The 15,889-nt window shown below is 42.4% G+C and overlaps 1 protein-coding gene across 3 annotated transcripts in view; it reads right to left on the bottom strand.

Annotated features, from left to right (window-relative positions):
* COP1 (COP1 E3 ubiquitin ligase) overlaps positions 1–15,889 on the bottom strand; it is a 109,465-nt gene that overhangs the window by 43,512 nt on the left and 50,064 nt on the right. For all 3 annotated transcript variants that reach the window (XM_081865155.1, XM_081865154.1, XM_081865156.1), the window contains exons 13-14: positions 4,506–4,614; positions 2,365–2,446 (exon numbers count right to left, since the gene is read on the bottom strand). In XM_081865155.1, coding sequence (XP_081721281.1) covers positions 2,365–2,446; positions 4,506–4,614 — 191 coding nt within the window. The remainder of the gene's footprint in view (positions 1–2,364; positions 2,447–4,505; positions 4,615–15,889) is intronic.

The following is a 15,889-nucleotide window of genomic DNA, read 5'->3' as shown; positions in this document are numbered from 1 at the left end:
TTCAAGCCTCTATTCTAAAATGATGGGAACCTTTCCCAGGTGCATAAATGCATTTTAGTGCCTAAGGATGCCTGGGGCTGCTAAATTCAGACTTCTATAAGCAAGAGCAATAGATCCTTTGTCATCCAGCTGGATTCTGGTGCACTCACATAAGGTGATCTGCCAGACAACACTGATCTAACATCTCTGTGTGAGGAAAAAAACCTTGATAGGGAGAGATACATGCAATTATGGATAAGAAACAGAAAGTGTACCAGCTAATATGCCAATAGATTCAGAAATAAAATTATGTGAGCCTGGGCCTTAGGTTAGGTTTCAATGCTACCATTTCAAAACATTTATGTTATCCCCACGTGTGCATACAGAAGTAAATACAATGTGCAGGTTGATGACTTGTTGCATCATGCACCTGCTCTGGGAATTAGCAAACTGGTAGGTTGGCTCTTCCTTCCAACCTAGCAGTCTGAAAGCACGTCAAAGTGCAAGTAGATAAACAGGTACCGCTCCAGCGGGAAGGTAAACAGCGTTTCTGTGCACTGCTCTGGTTCACCAAAAGCGGCTTAGTCATGCTGGCCACATGACCCAGAAGCTGTACGCCGGCTCCCTCAGCCAATAAAGCGAGATGAGCGCCGCAACCCCAGAGGCGGTCATGACTGGACCTAATGGTCAGGGGTCTCTTTATCCTTTTAGTACGCTGCTCTAATTTGATGGCAGGGTATCATGGCCTAGTTAGCAAGTTACAGACATGGGTGCCCATTTCATCCTTTACTTTGACCCTTACATGCTTTGGCCTAGACACCGAAAAAGCAAAAATTCCATGCACTTTTAAGCAAGCATCACCATCCTTTGACAAACCCCTCCTTTCAGCTGTGAAGGGAATAGAGAATAGGCAGTGCTCCAAGTCACCCCTGCAATACAAATGTTTTTGAGGACTGCACCCTCAACCTCCTCCACGCAGAATAATGACATTGCTAACCTGCCATTTTGCCAGTGCTTCTCCTGAGGTTGAAGCAGAGAATTCAAGTTAATATAACATGACTATGCAATATATTTATTCTTTTCAGACAAGTTGGAAAGGATTCTGTAAAGTATTTCCAACTTCAAAGCTATATTTGGCTGTTATTTTACTTTGGAGTAGCTATAGCTGCAGCCAAAATATGCAAGGGGATCGATTTTGTGGATATTTCTACTGCTTTTATTTAATTTAAGCTAACAGTGTTTAAAATTCTTCCCTTGAAGGAAATGTGATAGAAGAAATGCATACATTAATGACAGAAACAGGCCACGGATTGGATGCAGTCACAATATTCTTGGCCTCGTAACCATGAACAGCAAGAAAGGAAGAGAGTGCTATGGGTCCAGTGGCTCTCTTCCTTTCTTCCATGGCTTCCTTTAACTACGGTCAGTGTTACAATGGCGTTAGCACTAGCTATCGGTAACACTGGCCCATAATCCCTGGAACCATGAATTAAGCACTCTGTTTATGGAAGAATCTGGTTAATCCATTAATGCCAACAACAATACACTATGGTTAAAGAGAGAATGGGACGGGATGGGGGATTCAGGTGGATAGGGAAGGTGGCGGGAGCATGCAAACCTACTGCACACTTCCTGTTAGAATTCCTGCTCCGTGATTGCAGTCATTGGATTGTCATTGGATTGTCTATCACATGACGGTATATGTTTTGACTCCAGAAAGTGGGAGGTGATGGAGACAGGATGTTTGTGTTACTGTGTTCTGTGAAGTGGGACTATTGTCCTTTGTTCTTTTTCTCTTTGCTGTCTGATGCTAGAGAGAGAGGGAGCCATGTTGCAGTGTTCAGTGTGTGTTTATATGTAAATAAAGTAGATTAGCCAAAATGCTGAGTTGCTAAGGTCTGTTACGCAAGCTGCACAGACTCTGCGGATCCCTAAGTGTGCCAATGTCTGTTGGCATCGGTCGCTGTGATGTTCGGGCTGAAGAAAGCTTTTGAAGCTCCCGAACGATCAACCAGGAGGGAGAGAACATGCCAGTCGGGCATGTGTCTCTGCCAGGGTCCTACTCGAGTGTAGGACGAGCTCTTGACACTTCCACTTGCCTAACCATAGTTAGAAGTCTGGGAATGCTACATTTGTACCAGGCCTAAAAGAACACTCTGTGATGAAAACTAAGCCATTGTTTCAGTCATCAAGAGCCTTTCCCCTAGCACCTTACCAATTATTCAGAAGATCATCAAACTCTGCTCAGGAAAACTGACATTTTGAGCCTTCATTTCTGAAACTACATAGGATCCTCCGTATGAATTTAGCCTTGGCATGTTAACTGGGCATCATCATCATCATCAGGCAGGGTGGGAGAACCCAGAGAGAAAATCAGAGTCTTACCTTTTGCATCATCAGAGCCTGAAGCCAAAAGTTTAGGATCCATCAAATTGAAGTCCACACTCCAACATCTTTTCTCATGCTCCTGTTTTGAGAAAGAGGAACACAAATGTTATTAGGTATAAATGAAAATATGCTTTGGTTAAATTAATATGATGAAACTTTACTATACTTACTGAGACTCAGATGGAAAATTTGTTTCTACTCAAACCCAAACAGCAGCTCCCAAAGAGGGAAGCTAGAGAGCTACAAATCTTATGATATATTTTTAACTGCAGCTTATTTGCATCTTCAAAAATGAGATGCTCAGATTATTCTCGCTATGAAAGTATGTGCTTTGCCTTGTTACTGCTCTCTGGTGGGCTTTTGCCATTTTTTAAAAACAGAAAAATCAATAAATACTAAGTATCTATAGTTGCTTCTAAATGTATGTATTAACCTCCTTGTAGAACGTTCAAAGCAATATGCTGCTCTTTAGATACCAGTATTCTCAAGAGCTAGAAGAATGCCATTTAATTTCTGCTGAAAGATCCATTTCCACAACTCTATCTTCTCTGAACGTTGGGCACATATATTTAATTCCATCTAGGTAGAAACACACTCTGGAGAACTGAGTTTACAACTCAATACAGAACAATTTAAAATGGTTGGGGAGTATGGCCAAAGAACTGAAGAAAATAATCTAAGAAGTGCTCCATATCCTCTGCATATCATGCATTTCAATCAAAATCAAAAGGAAGTCCCCCTCCAGCCCAAAAAGGAGTTTGCAGTAGCACACCAAGTTGGAATCTTACCCAAAAGCACATTTATTCAAAAGTAAGCACCCCAGGCAGGCATTTCAAGCAGTTATATTATACGCCTACTCCAGAGATGCTCAGGAAATGAATGCAACCCTCTCTGTATGGCCCTTGGGACTCTCACAAGGCCACACCTCCTGCCCTGTACACACCCTGGAACTGCTTGAAGCACTTCTTGAGTGTTTTGGCCTGGTTATAATGCAACCTTGCTTGCCTGGATGGAGAGCCTGTGTAGAAACCGCTGACTTTGGTGTGGCCGCAATGTAGTCCTACTGGCCATGGGTTAAGAGTCACAGCTGTAACTCCAGCCATTTCCCCCCCCCCAACCCACCCTTTGCTGCCATGCAGCCACCTGGATCGTGGCCCTCAGGTTGAAAAAGGTTCTGTACTCCTGATCTACTCCAAGCACACTCACCTGCCCCTAACTGCATCTCCTGCTCCTACATTCATGCATTATTTGCAGGTTATCTACTAGCCATTTATTCACTGGAACACATGAACTAGCTTATCTGCAATTGCTTCAGAGAAGTCTTAATAAATGGATGAAAATGCCCATTACTTCCCCATTTCTCTCCCCTATATTGGCAAATGACAGAAAGGTACTAATAGTCATTTGTTGAAAGCCCATGGTGGTCTTCTGGTAATTGTTTGAAATGACCGAATTATGAGGCTAGTTTTTAGTTACCCTCTATCCTCCATCATTAATAGCAGAATAGTAATTTACTAAAGACATTTTATTTTGCACTGGGGGGGAGGGGTAGAGAGGAAAGAGACTCTGATTATTTATTTATTTTGCCTGTAAGTATCTACTATTCTGACATTTATCATATGATATATAATGAAAACCACAAAAGAAACTATTGTATCAAATTTCCCTGAGATCAGATGTTAAGAGGCTCACAGCACCATATCTGCTTTTAGTTAACCCAGTTCAACAGCTCCCTTCACCTGCAGAAAGTCTAGTGCTCGGAGCTTCTGCATGCAGAAGAGTTTTCTCAGAGACTTAGAGGGAAAAGGCCCTTATATGCATATCTGTCATGCATTGTCAAAGTAACCTGCAACCATAGAAGATCAAGAGTTTTTAATCAGAATCACTATGGTCTTAGCTACTTCTAAGACAGGAAGGACTATAGAAAACAATGGAATTACACTGCCTTTTTCACTAACTTCACCTCTTGCTCATTATTTTTAGACCCACAAATTATTATTGACTTCAGCAGCATTTACAAATAAATGTTGACAAAGTTAAAATGAAAAAGAAATTGACTAGATCCTTCTTTAGCAAGAAACTTGCATTAGCTGACAGCAACCACTGTTTTTCGGAATCAAAACACAGAATTTCTTTACCTGGTAGACTTTTGAACGTTGCCCTGTGAACCCATCCCACAAGATGACGGTACCTTCATAGTCACTGCTGGCCAACAGGTTTTTGTGGTAACTACTCCAGCTGATACAGCTGTAAGAGAGAAATAATCCCCGAATAAGAAAGCATCTTTAAGCTACAACTGTGTGCATGACAAAATAAGTATTCCAATAGCTCAGGGTACTTTATTTATCAAAAACAACTATTGCCTACTTAAGGCAATTTTCACTACTTATGTGCTGATCATTCTATATTCCAAATTCTTCTTTAGGCCAATTACAGTCTAAATTCAAGAAGACATAAAGCTATAACTAAACAGTGAGTTCCATTTAACTTTATTGTAATAAACAACAGAAACTGAAGCTGAAGCTTTTCTTTCCTTACCAAAAAAACACAATTATTTTTTGGTGCATTAAATGGAACTGCTGAAAAAACCCTGTTCATTCTCATAAATCTGTCTGAGGTAACAACGCCATACTGCTGGAATGAAAAGCATGTAATCACCCCCAGGGTATGTATGTGGAGACAGTTCAGTTTGCAGCTCATTTTTAAAAAAGGGACTGCTCCATGATCTGGCTAGGTCCAGCATCTCAGCAAGACACTGATCCTTGCTCCCTACCTGTAAGCTTGTTCCTATTGCCAACTGCCAGACCCCACCAACCAGAGTCACCTGTTATTTATCCATATGACAGGAAACTATATGTCATATGATCTTGTATTATCAGTATCTGAGATTTCAGAATAGAGACATTTAAAGAGTAGGGGAAATAAAATTGAATGTACAGGTACGGTGTGGGTCAGCGTAATTTAAATACAATAAAACAAGGAAAAGCAAAGATGACATTTCAGTTCTTCATTGGGCAGCACAGTAAGATCAATGCAGCACTGCAATACCAAGTAGAGCAAGTAATAAAGATCTTTATAACTATAATGAAGATCTTCCATAATCCTTCCATTTTACTCTTTCCAATAAAATTGTTTAATAAAGTGTAGGCATAGAGGACAGGGTCTTTCCTACAAGTCTTTTTTCTTCTATCGCAGGTGCCATTCTTCAATGGGCCACCCCCTCTCTGTGGGATGAGAGGTCAGACATGTAGCAGAAATCTAGAGGCTGAATCCAAGTCTCTTTCCTTCACATACTGAGTAGTTTCCAAATAGTATGCACTGCTATCAAGATATATTTCATTTCCTAACAGCAAAATTGTAACTGCATTAAAGCAATGTGTCTTAATCACCAGTGGACACAGGGGATCAATAACCCAAACTATTTTGAGGGGGAAACTATACTGATTAGCACCTCCCAAGTCAGTATCCCCATTTCCCCAAGCAGGTGTGTGCCTGCAAGCTTCAATGTTTCATTATTCCAGCAGAATAGACTAGGGTGGTATCTTCAGGTGAAGTTCTTCATTCTCTCCTCCTTACACGTTTCCTCACAATATTGAATTTTACAGTAGTAGTCACCACATAGGGTGGGATGATTAAAAAGAGGCTCTTGATCACCCTACAGGAACCAGCAACCGGATCACAAAGAACAGCTTGAAAAACGCGACAGCCAAAAGCAAGCTTTGCTGAACCAGTGGTTCAATATTATAAAATACCCATCAAATGTAAGGGAGCCATATAGGCCTCAGTAATGCATCCACTGGTCCACACAGAACTGGAAGACATGAAAACAATCTCTCTTCTTTACCCCCATCCCCATTCACCTTCTCCTAAGGGATGGGACAAGAAGAAGATGGGATGAGTTCCCAAGACCTACAGAAACATCAACTGAACTTTGGGAGAACAAAAAATGAGTAGCATTGACTTTTGAAATAATGCACAGATCTAAACTGACAGTGGGCTTAGAAACCAGAAACTCCTAGCCATGTTAACAACCATCAGAGACTACTTCAGGTACAGAGAGGATGTGGGGACATTGCTGGTAAAGGTCTTGAGCAGTACACATTTTGGTTCCCACAGTGACTAATGCACCATTGGAGGATAAACAAAGCAGATTGCCCTTAATAACCTAACAATGTGCAGATACAATTATATCTTGCCTGTCAATTAAAAGGGGAGGGAGAATCCATCTTGTGTGTACAAGAGCCAATACAGTAGCCTAGTTCTCTTTATGTTTAAGAGATTGATTTCAGGTCTCTGTCATTTTTCAAAACTGCTGGAATAGGCTGAATTTAGCCTTAAATAGATTAATATTTTCAGGTGCACACCAGACAGGCAAACTGCCATGTAAGAACCATACATTCTATTTGCAGGACCTCTGCACACAGCTCTCAAAGTGTCAATTATTTTGAGAGCTAGCCTAATGATTCATGTACTATGAGTGCAGCATAGAAAATTTGTTGTGGGAGGGACCATAGCTCAGCAGGAAGCCATATGTTTTGTATGCTCTCATATGTTTTGTATGTTCTCATATTCAATTTACAGTATCTCCAGTTAAAACAATCTCAGGCACAGTCAATCAGAGCAGATAGCCTTAAGCTATATGAGCTACTGGATCAATGTGGCTGCAAAAAAGGCTAATGTGATTTTAAGCTACACTTAAGTTTCCAAGTATTCAGCACGAGTCAGCCCTCATCTGGAGTACTGTATTCACCATGTTGTACAACGTTGAAAAACAACAAGAAAAGACTTGTGAATGAGGCAGTGCTTTATGTCTTCAAGGCAGAGAGTTGTGAAGAAAGGGAGTTACTTTTGTGGTTCAATGTGTGCTCCTAGTTCCTTCTTGAATTTGGGACAATTTCTCCCTCTCACAGCACTCTTATGACAGAGCCCAGAATGTGCTAGGGGGACTCCTGACTTTTCAAGAGAAGCTTTGTGGATAGCCCAGGAGAGAGCAAGCCAGGGTTTTGTTTTGTGCCCTCCCAAATTTCATATCCTGACTTTTGGCTATAGTAACTGTCTCTCTTTAGATAACGGTCAGATGTTTGACACAAAATTGAGAATTATAGCTTTAAATTCATTATGATGCTTTTTCTAAGCCAAGCCAAGATATTAACTGTTTGTTGCCTTGCTGTATCCAAATGTATAGACCTTCTGAGGCCTAGTTCATGCAACAGTTTTCCAATACATGTTGCAAGTGAAAGTGTATGGAACTATAAAGCAGTATAATGTGGTTCACTAGCAGCGATAAATGAAACTCTTTAAGAGGTTAGGGCTCTACCAAGATGAACACAGATATTTTTATAGCAGTGTACAGAGTGTTCCTTCCATGAAAGAAGGAGCAAGTTTTAAAGAATATAATGGGTAAGGAAGCGTGCCAAAGAGCAATACACAGGATTGCTAAGAACTAACTTTCAGATGATTTCTGTGGTCATTATACTTAGCTATTCAGGAGAACAAAGCAGTCTGGTGTTTTTTTCTTACCAATAGCATGGTGAGCAATAATAACTAGCTTTCTGCTGTGGCAAGTGTAGTCCAGAACTATACTTTGCCAATATTGATTTTGTATGCCGCCAGACCCAGTTACAGTATTGCTTTCAGCACTGTATCACCAAGAATTAGAGTAGAATAGCACGGAAGAGTACGGGAGCATGTCAACTCAGCCAGGGCGTCTGTGAAGCCCCTCACTGGCATCTCCGCCAAAGCCCCAGACTCTGACCTTGCATTTTTAACAAAAGTACATCTCTAGATCCCTCCAAAAAGAAAGTTATGCAGCACAATGTGCAGCTGCCCTTCTAAGCAATTTCTGTGAAATGAGTCAGACTGGATGCTCCTGCCTGTTAAGTGCTTTTAGCTAATGAGTGAACTGAGAAATGAGTTGTTTGGACAACTGGCAAAAGGAATCCCTGGGGGCTTAAGCAGCTTCTGTTTTCTCCTCCCATTTAGTGGTTTAGGGTTGACACTGGGCGGAGGAGTTTTTATGCGTTTAATAGCTGCACAGCAGTCAGAAATTCAACAGGCTACAGCTTTTCTACTACGGAAATACAATTATGGGGAAATGCTCAGGTTAGTACAATGGATACTTAACTGAAGAATGGATTTATATTGGAATAAACAATCATTGGGTTTGGTTCTGGCTCAACCTGTTAGTCAACAACAGGAGAAGAAATGCTCTGGCAGCCTAAAGATCCAGGATGTGTTTATGGACAGTGTGGAGCCATACAGAGATGTTTGACCAGCTGAAGAGGAAAAAGAGCCAGCTGCCTATCACCATGTCCCTCCACAGGACACCAGCACCAGCAACTGCTTCTGACCCACGGCCAAGCACTTTGGGGTACCGGTCTATCCCCCTTGTTGCTGTTTCCACATCACCCTCCAGCAATGAGGAAGACAGAGGCACCACTGCCGCCAGACAGTCAAAGAAGACTAACAAATAGAAGGCTGGAGAGCCCTTTTCTGTTCTTCCCTTGGGAGATATGCGTACAGGGACAGATTTGCCCATTTCTCTAAGCTATTGATTGTATAATGCTTAGTCTTCATTGTACAGCTCGATGATTAAGTCCCTTTTGTGGGAAGAAACACTGATTGTACCAAAACAGTGTCTGGGTGTTGACTCGCGAGTTGATGTTGCTTCTATCAAATACACGAGTGATTGTAAAGAAAAAGACTACGTCTGTGATTTATTAGTTTGCTTGTTTATACTCCTTATTGTGGAGCAGCTGCCCTTGGTGATATCTTTTTGTCTGACTTTGCAAACTGGCCTTTTAAAAGGTTTTTCAAGGGCTTCCAGAGGTTTAGAGGGTGTTTGCAGGCTTTTCCAATGGTGTTTCAAATATATGCAATTTCACTGAGACACGCAGACTGCCCTGTCCTGTGAGGTTCCATTGATGTGTAGTTGCTTGTTGTGCACGATGGCCCACTGGTGAGGTAGAAGGGCCCCGTGGAGTAGTTGAGCATGATGCTTGGCCAATGGGGTTATTTGAGATGCCAACATGGATAGCCCTAGGTTCCATTACATCAGCTTGATGTTCACCCTCTTGCAGGAGAAAAGTAGCTTGGCTGCTGCTTTCATCTTTATGATATGCTCTGGAGAGAGGGAGATAAGCCTCTGGTATGTGAAGACACTGAAGTAAACCAGTTGACACATTGAAACAAGTTGACTCTTCTCTCAGTAGATTACAAAGCCATGAGCTTCCAAGGGCTCCTATCATGCTGGTCAGATGCTGCAGTGCTTCTTCTCATGTTGGAGACTGGATGAAGAGATTGTCCAGGTGTGGGTAGATGTGGATGCCCTGGAGATGGAGGTGTGCACCAGGGCAACCATGGAGAGGAGGCCAGACCAAGCAAGAGGGCTTTATTTTGAAAAGGGCGATGTCAGGCTGCCAGTATTCCTTTACACTTTTATTATTAAGACCTAGAATGTTTGCAAATATATCATGACACTTCAGCATTCTAGAGAACAGGTAAAGGAAATGGAAGGACTTTAACACAAGCAAGCAATGCAATGGTTCCCAAACCTTTTTACTCCACAGACCATTTGAAAATTCTAATTCTAATACAATAAAATACGAATAAGTAACAATACATTTAAAAATCAATATATTTAATGGCCACACACCAAGGACCACCTAATAAAAATTTGTAGACCACATTTTGGAAGTCCCATAACAGCCACAGTGGTTGCTGGGATGAGTGGGGTTCATGGCATATATAATTGCCAATGTCAATCAGAAAATACTATATTTTTTCTAGCAAAGCATTTGAATGCGTACTGTTAATTAAACACGTTAAGTGATTTAGTGAGTATGAAGTATCTGAACATACATTTAGCTTCTTGCCTGTCTCCAACTACAATAGGAAAGGTTTGTGGCAAGAATACAGTGGTGCCCCACAAGACGAACGCCTCGCAAGACGGAAAACCCGCTAGACGAAAGGGTTTTCCGTTTTGGAGGCGCTTCGCAAAACAAATTTCCCTATGGGCTTGCTTCGCAAGACGAAATGTCTTGCGAGTTCCTGCGGGTTTCCCCCCCTTTTTATTTATTTATTTATTTATTTATTTATTTATTTATATTTATTTATACCCCGCCCTCCCCAGCCAAGGCCGGGCTCAGAGCGGCTTACAAACAATAATAAAAACAAGAAGAATGATTATAACTTAAAAACAAAAATAAAATACAACATTAAAATAATGGAACATTAAAATATAGCCTCATCGCAGGAGGAGAAGGAAAAGAAAAAAAAAAGAGAGAGAGAGAGAGAGAGAGAGAGGGAGGGAGGGAGGGAGGGAATCAAATTGGCTCCAAGCCAAAGGCCAGGCGGAACAACTCTGTCTTACAGGCCCTGCGGAAAGAAATCAGATCCTGCAGGGCCCTGGTCTCATGAGGCAGAGCGTTCCACCAGGCCGGAGCCAGAGTTGAAAAGGCCCTGGCTCTGGTTGAAGCCAATCTAACTTCCTTAGGGCCTGGGACCACTAGGGTGTTGCTATTTATGGACCTTGAGGCTCTCCGTGGGGCATACCGGGAGAGGCGGTCCCGTAGGTACGAGGGTCCTAGGCCGTGAAGGGCTTTAAAGGTCAAAAGCAGCACCTTAAATCTGACCCTGTACTCCACCGGGAGCCAGTGCAGCTTGAAAAGCACTGGGTGAATATGCTCCCATGGCACAGACCCCGTGAGGAGCCTCGCTGCAGCATTCTGTACCTGCTGGAGTTTCTGGGACAGCTTCAAGGGCAGCCCTGCATAGAGCGAATTACAGTAGTCAAGCCTGGAGGTGACTGTCGCATGGATCACTGTGGCCAAGTCAGGGCGGGAAAGGTAAGGGACCAACTGCTTGATGCGGCGAAGGTGGAAAAATGTCGCCTTGGCTGTTGCTGAAACCTGCGCCTCCATGGAAAGGGAGGTGTCAAGGATTACACCCAAACTCTTAACGGAAGGCAATGGCACTAATTGGGCCCCCGCAAGAGAAGGGAGTTGGTCCCTCATCCCCATGCCATCCCGACCTAGCCATAGGACCTCTGTCTTCGAAGGATTTAGTTTCAATCGGCTCCCATGAAACCATCTAGCCACAGCTTCCAAGCATCTGGTCAGTGTGTTCAGGGTCGAGTCGGTGTGGCCATCCATCAGCAGATAGAGCTGAGTGTCATCAGCATATTGGTGACAGCCCAGCCCAAAGCTCCGGATAATCTGGGCAAGGGGGCGCATAAAGATGTTAAAAAGCATCGGGGAAAGAATTACGCCCTGCGGCACTCCACATACCAAGGAGTGGCGCGACGACATTTCCCTCCCTAGTGCCACCCTCTGTCCCCGACCAGAGATAAAAGAGCACAACCAGTTACGGGCTATGCCCTGTATCCCCACGTCTGCGAGGCGGTGGTCCAGAAGATCATGATCGACCATGTCAAAGGCTGCTGACAAATCTAAAAGGATCAGCAGTCCTGACCCGCCTCGATCCAGTTGTCTACGGAGATCATCTGTTAGGGCAACCAGAGCCGTCTCTGTCCCAAAACCAGGACAGAAACCGGACTGAAATGGATCTAATGCCGATGTTTCCTCCAGAAACCTACCAAGCTGTTCAGCAACCGCTCTCTCAATTACCTTACCCAGGTATGGAAGATTTGAAACTGGGCGGTAATTGGATAGGTCTAAGGGATCTAATGAAGTTTTTTTTTAAGAGTGGACACACCACTGCTTCCTTCAGTTCCCCTGGGAATGTCCCCGTGTCAAGCCACTTATCAGCTGATCCGCTAAAAGCCGCTAAACCGCTAATAGCGCTAATCCGCTAAGCTGTCAATGGGCTTGCTTCGCAAGACGAAAAAACCGCTAGACGAAGAGCCTCACGGAACAGATTAATTTCGTCTTGCGAGGCACCACTGTATTTGTAGACCCAATTACATTTATGTAAATAAATTACAACAGACAATTTGGACCCTCAAGGTTCAGATGGGTTTTTAAAAAATTTTTAGAAGTGGTTCTCTTACTTAATATCTGAAGGTACAGAGAAGTTTTAGATAACTAAGAACTCCTCAGAACTTTGGCAAAGGCAAGAAGAAATTGCTGGATGAGCTATGAAGCAAGCAATTGTAACGGGGAGGTCATAGCTTGGTTCTCTAGGAACAGACTTCCAGTTGTAATCTTGATGTCACTGACAGTACATAATACAAGCAAAACAGACCAGTGGTCTGACCTTCATATATTCAAATAGTGATAGCAGTTCCTATGAAAGTACACTATTTCCCATCTCTCCAACTAGATCAGCATGAAAAGAAGAGGGGGGGGGGAATGGCAAAATAGTTCTCTCCCCCCAGACTGTATCATGAGGAACAGCACTCCAGCAAGACAGAACAGCTGGAGAGCTCAGAGCAGGTGAGGGGGGGGGGGGCAGGGCACAAATATGAGAGAAATGTCAGGCCCTTGAGAACAGTGTTGGCATCCTTTCACGCAGCTTTATTGTTGGGGCACAGACTGCTCAGGTGAAATTAGAAAACATCCAAATTGAATATTGTACTTTGTAATCACTAAGTGGTCCGTTAACATCTATTCAAGTCTCTTCACACACCATAAACCTTTAATACTGTTTTTAATTCAAATCAAATTATCACAAGACTGAAACAGTCTCCTTCCTGTTTACTGATCTTTGTCAACTTTCAGCTAACTAAAAGTGTTTGTAACATGCAAAAACAAAAAAACCAGAAGCCACATTTCCCCAAAGAGCATACTGAACAGCTTGCATTAAATCAACACTACGAGCCAAAAGATACAAGCTACTTTTGTGTTAAAAGTACCATTTAGCTTAGAAAACATGCTCTGTTCTATTCTAATGCTAATAAATAGGACCAATTTAATTCTTTAGCAGGTGCACTACATTTGCCTAATCACCACTTGTCACATTTTAATATCATGTAAACAGAATCTAAAAATAAACAAGATTACAAATTTTTAATAATAATAATAATAATAATAATAATAATAATAATAATAATAATAATAATATTTTTTACTCCAGTTTAGACTAATAAGGTACTAATCTGACCCCAAGGCTGTTTCCCCCAAAGCCATGCCCACTTGCCCCACCTGACCTAGCACTTCCTTTTACCAGTTATGGCTGGTATGTGACAGGAACAGTCTGGCCCCAGTGATTCATGTACTGGTAACCTCAAGACTAGATTACAATGTGGGGCTACCCTTGGGGCTGGTCTGGAGGCTCCAGTTGGTGCAAAATGCTGCTGTTGATGGGGGACAGACTATCACCATCACATAACTCCAGTGCTCAAAAGCTTCCACTGGCAGCCCATACACAGTTGGGCCAGGTTCAAGGTTCTTGTGTTACTTTACAAGATCCTTAATGATTCAGATCCAGCATATCTCAAGGATTGCCTAATCCTTTCTATCCCTGCTCAAACACTAAGATCTTCAGTGAGTCAATGTTAGTGGTACCCCATGGGTGGAATGCACAGCTTGCATCAACCATGAGCCTTGCATTCAGTATTGCAGGCCCAATTGTATGGAACTCCCTCCCAGTTGACAGGCCCCCTCAGTTAAACTTCTGGTACCAGCTTTGTGTTTCAGCAAGCATCTAAGTTTTAAATTATTTTTACCCCTTTCTGCTTAAAGATGGTTGTAGTTTAAGTGTATGCAAACCATTTAAATAAAATAAATAAAAGGTACTTTCAAGGTATGCAGGCTGTTTCTCTCGAGCAGGGGAGAGTACAAAACTTTGTTTAGCTTACACTCTTTGGCGAGCAGAAGGATGCAAGCACTAGGGCAGGTAAAGCTGTCTTACCATTCATTTCAATTGCCTTGACTTACCTTGGAACTATTAGAAGGTTGTAAAAAGTTTGGTATCACCGTAGCATTACCCAGGGTCTAGGGCAGAGGTGAGCAACCTGTAGTCCCTAACACAGGCATAGGCAAACTCGGCCCTCCAGATGTTTTGGGACTACAACTCCCACCATCCCTAGCTAACAGGACCAGTGGTGAGGGATGATGGGAACTGTAGTATCAAAACATCTGGAGGGCCGAGTTTGCGATGCCTGCCCTAACACCTGGTTGCCCCATTGTTCCATCTCATCAGAATTCCTTCCTTCCCTCTTGTTTATGTCCTCCTGATTTTCCTTAGCTTTTAAATGTGTTTTCCCCTACAGTGGTATCTCGGGTTACGAACTTAATTCGTTCCGGAGGTCCATTCTTAACCCGAAACCGTTCTTAACCTGAGGCGCGCTTTCACTAATGGGGCCTCCCACTGCAGCCGCCATGGGATTTCTGTTCTCATCCTGGGGCAAAGTTCGCAACCCGAGGTAACTACTTCTGGGTTACCAGAGTTTGTAGCCTGAAGCGTTTGTAACCCGAGGTACCACAAGTTAAAAATTTCTATTTAACTTCAGAACAATTGGAAAAGTTATTATTTTATCTGATAAAAATTATCAATCAGAATTTTTTTTGTATGACACCCCCTTACCCACAGTCTGAGAATTATTTAGTAGGCTTCTGCCATATATAGCCCATTAAAATCAGAAAAGGGATCTTACTTTGAAGTTGCTTATATATACACATACACACCTTACTTCCCACCCCCCAAAAAATGAGTCTCATAAAAGCAGCTTACAAAATATCAAACAAACATCAAAATTAGCAATGCTCCATCACTAAAAATACAGTTACCAGACTAAGCAGCATCATGGAACAAGAACGGAAAGGGGCCATACCTAACAATCAATAAATTGAATTTAGCAACAGTGGAATCAAAAGCTTGTTTTCTTAGAAGGGTCTTCAATCCTGGAACACAAATAAAGAGGAAGATAACCTAAACTCTTGAGGCAGGGACTTCTACAGATATGGCACAACCATGGAGAATCCTTTGATGCACTGCTACCAATCATGTCTCAGAAGGCAGCAAAACACACAAGAGGAGACAGCAGCTATCTTAAAAGGTGGACAAATTCATGCAAGAGGAAACAGTCTGTTAAGGAGCTTGGTCTGAAGCTGTTCAGAGCTTTAAAAGGTAATAACCCACACCCTGAATTGCATTAGGAAATGGGCTGACAGCCAAGGCAGCCAACATAATAAAGGGATTGTGTAATCCCTGCATTTTGCCTTAATAAAGATTTTAGCAGTAACTGAACCCTAAATAGTTTGAGGGGTTTAAGTATGTTATAATGGAGGGGGGACACTGTATGCTTGAGAGTAACCCTATCAAACCCAATGGGCTTCCTTTTGAGTAGCCATGTTGAAAATTGAAGTCGGACAGTCTCCATTCCTAATCAGAAAAGTTTTGTCTTTGGTTCCACCTATCCTGGCTCTGATTCCACCTATGGCCAGAATGCAACCCTCTTGGCCTAAAACTAATTAGTCACTTCTCACCACTGTGCTGTGTACTTCCCCCAGTTGTTAGCCAACCATGCATGGTTTCTGATCTGCAAATAATTGCTCAAGGATTTGGACAATCAAGTACTGTGCAGGAATCTCAATTATGGATTGGTTTTCCAAAAGTAAAT

The sequence above is a fragment of the Podarcis erhardii genome (genome assembly GCF_964252035.2).
Source record: "Podarcis erhardii genome assembly, chromosome: 6".
Taxonomy (NCBI): Eukaryota; Metazoa; Chordata; class Lepidosauria; order Squamata; family Lacertidae; genus Podarcis; species Podarcis erhardii.
The sequence above is the reverse complement of the archived record's forward strand: the minus strand, read 5'-3'. Positions and strand labels throughout refer to the sequence as shown.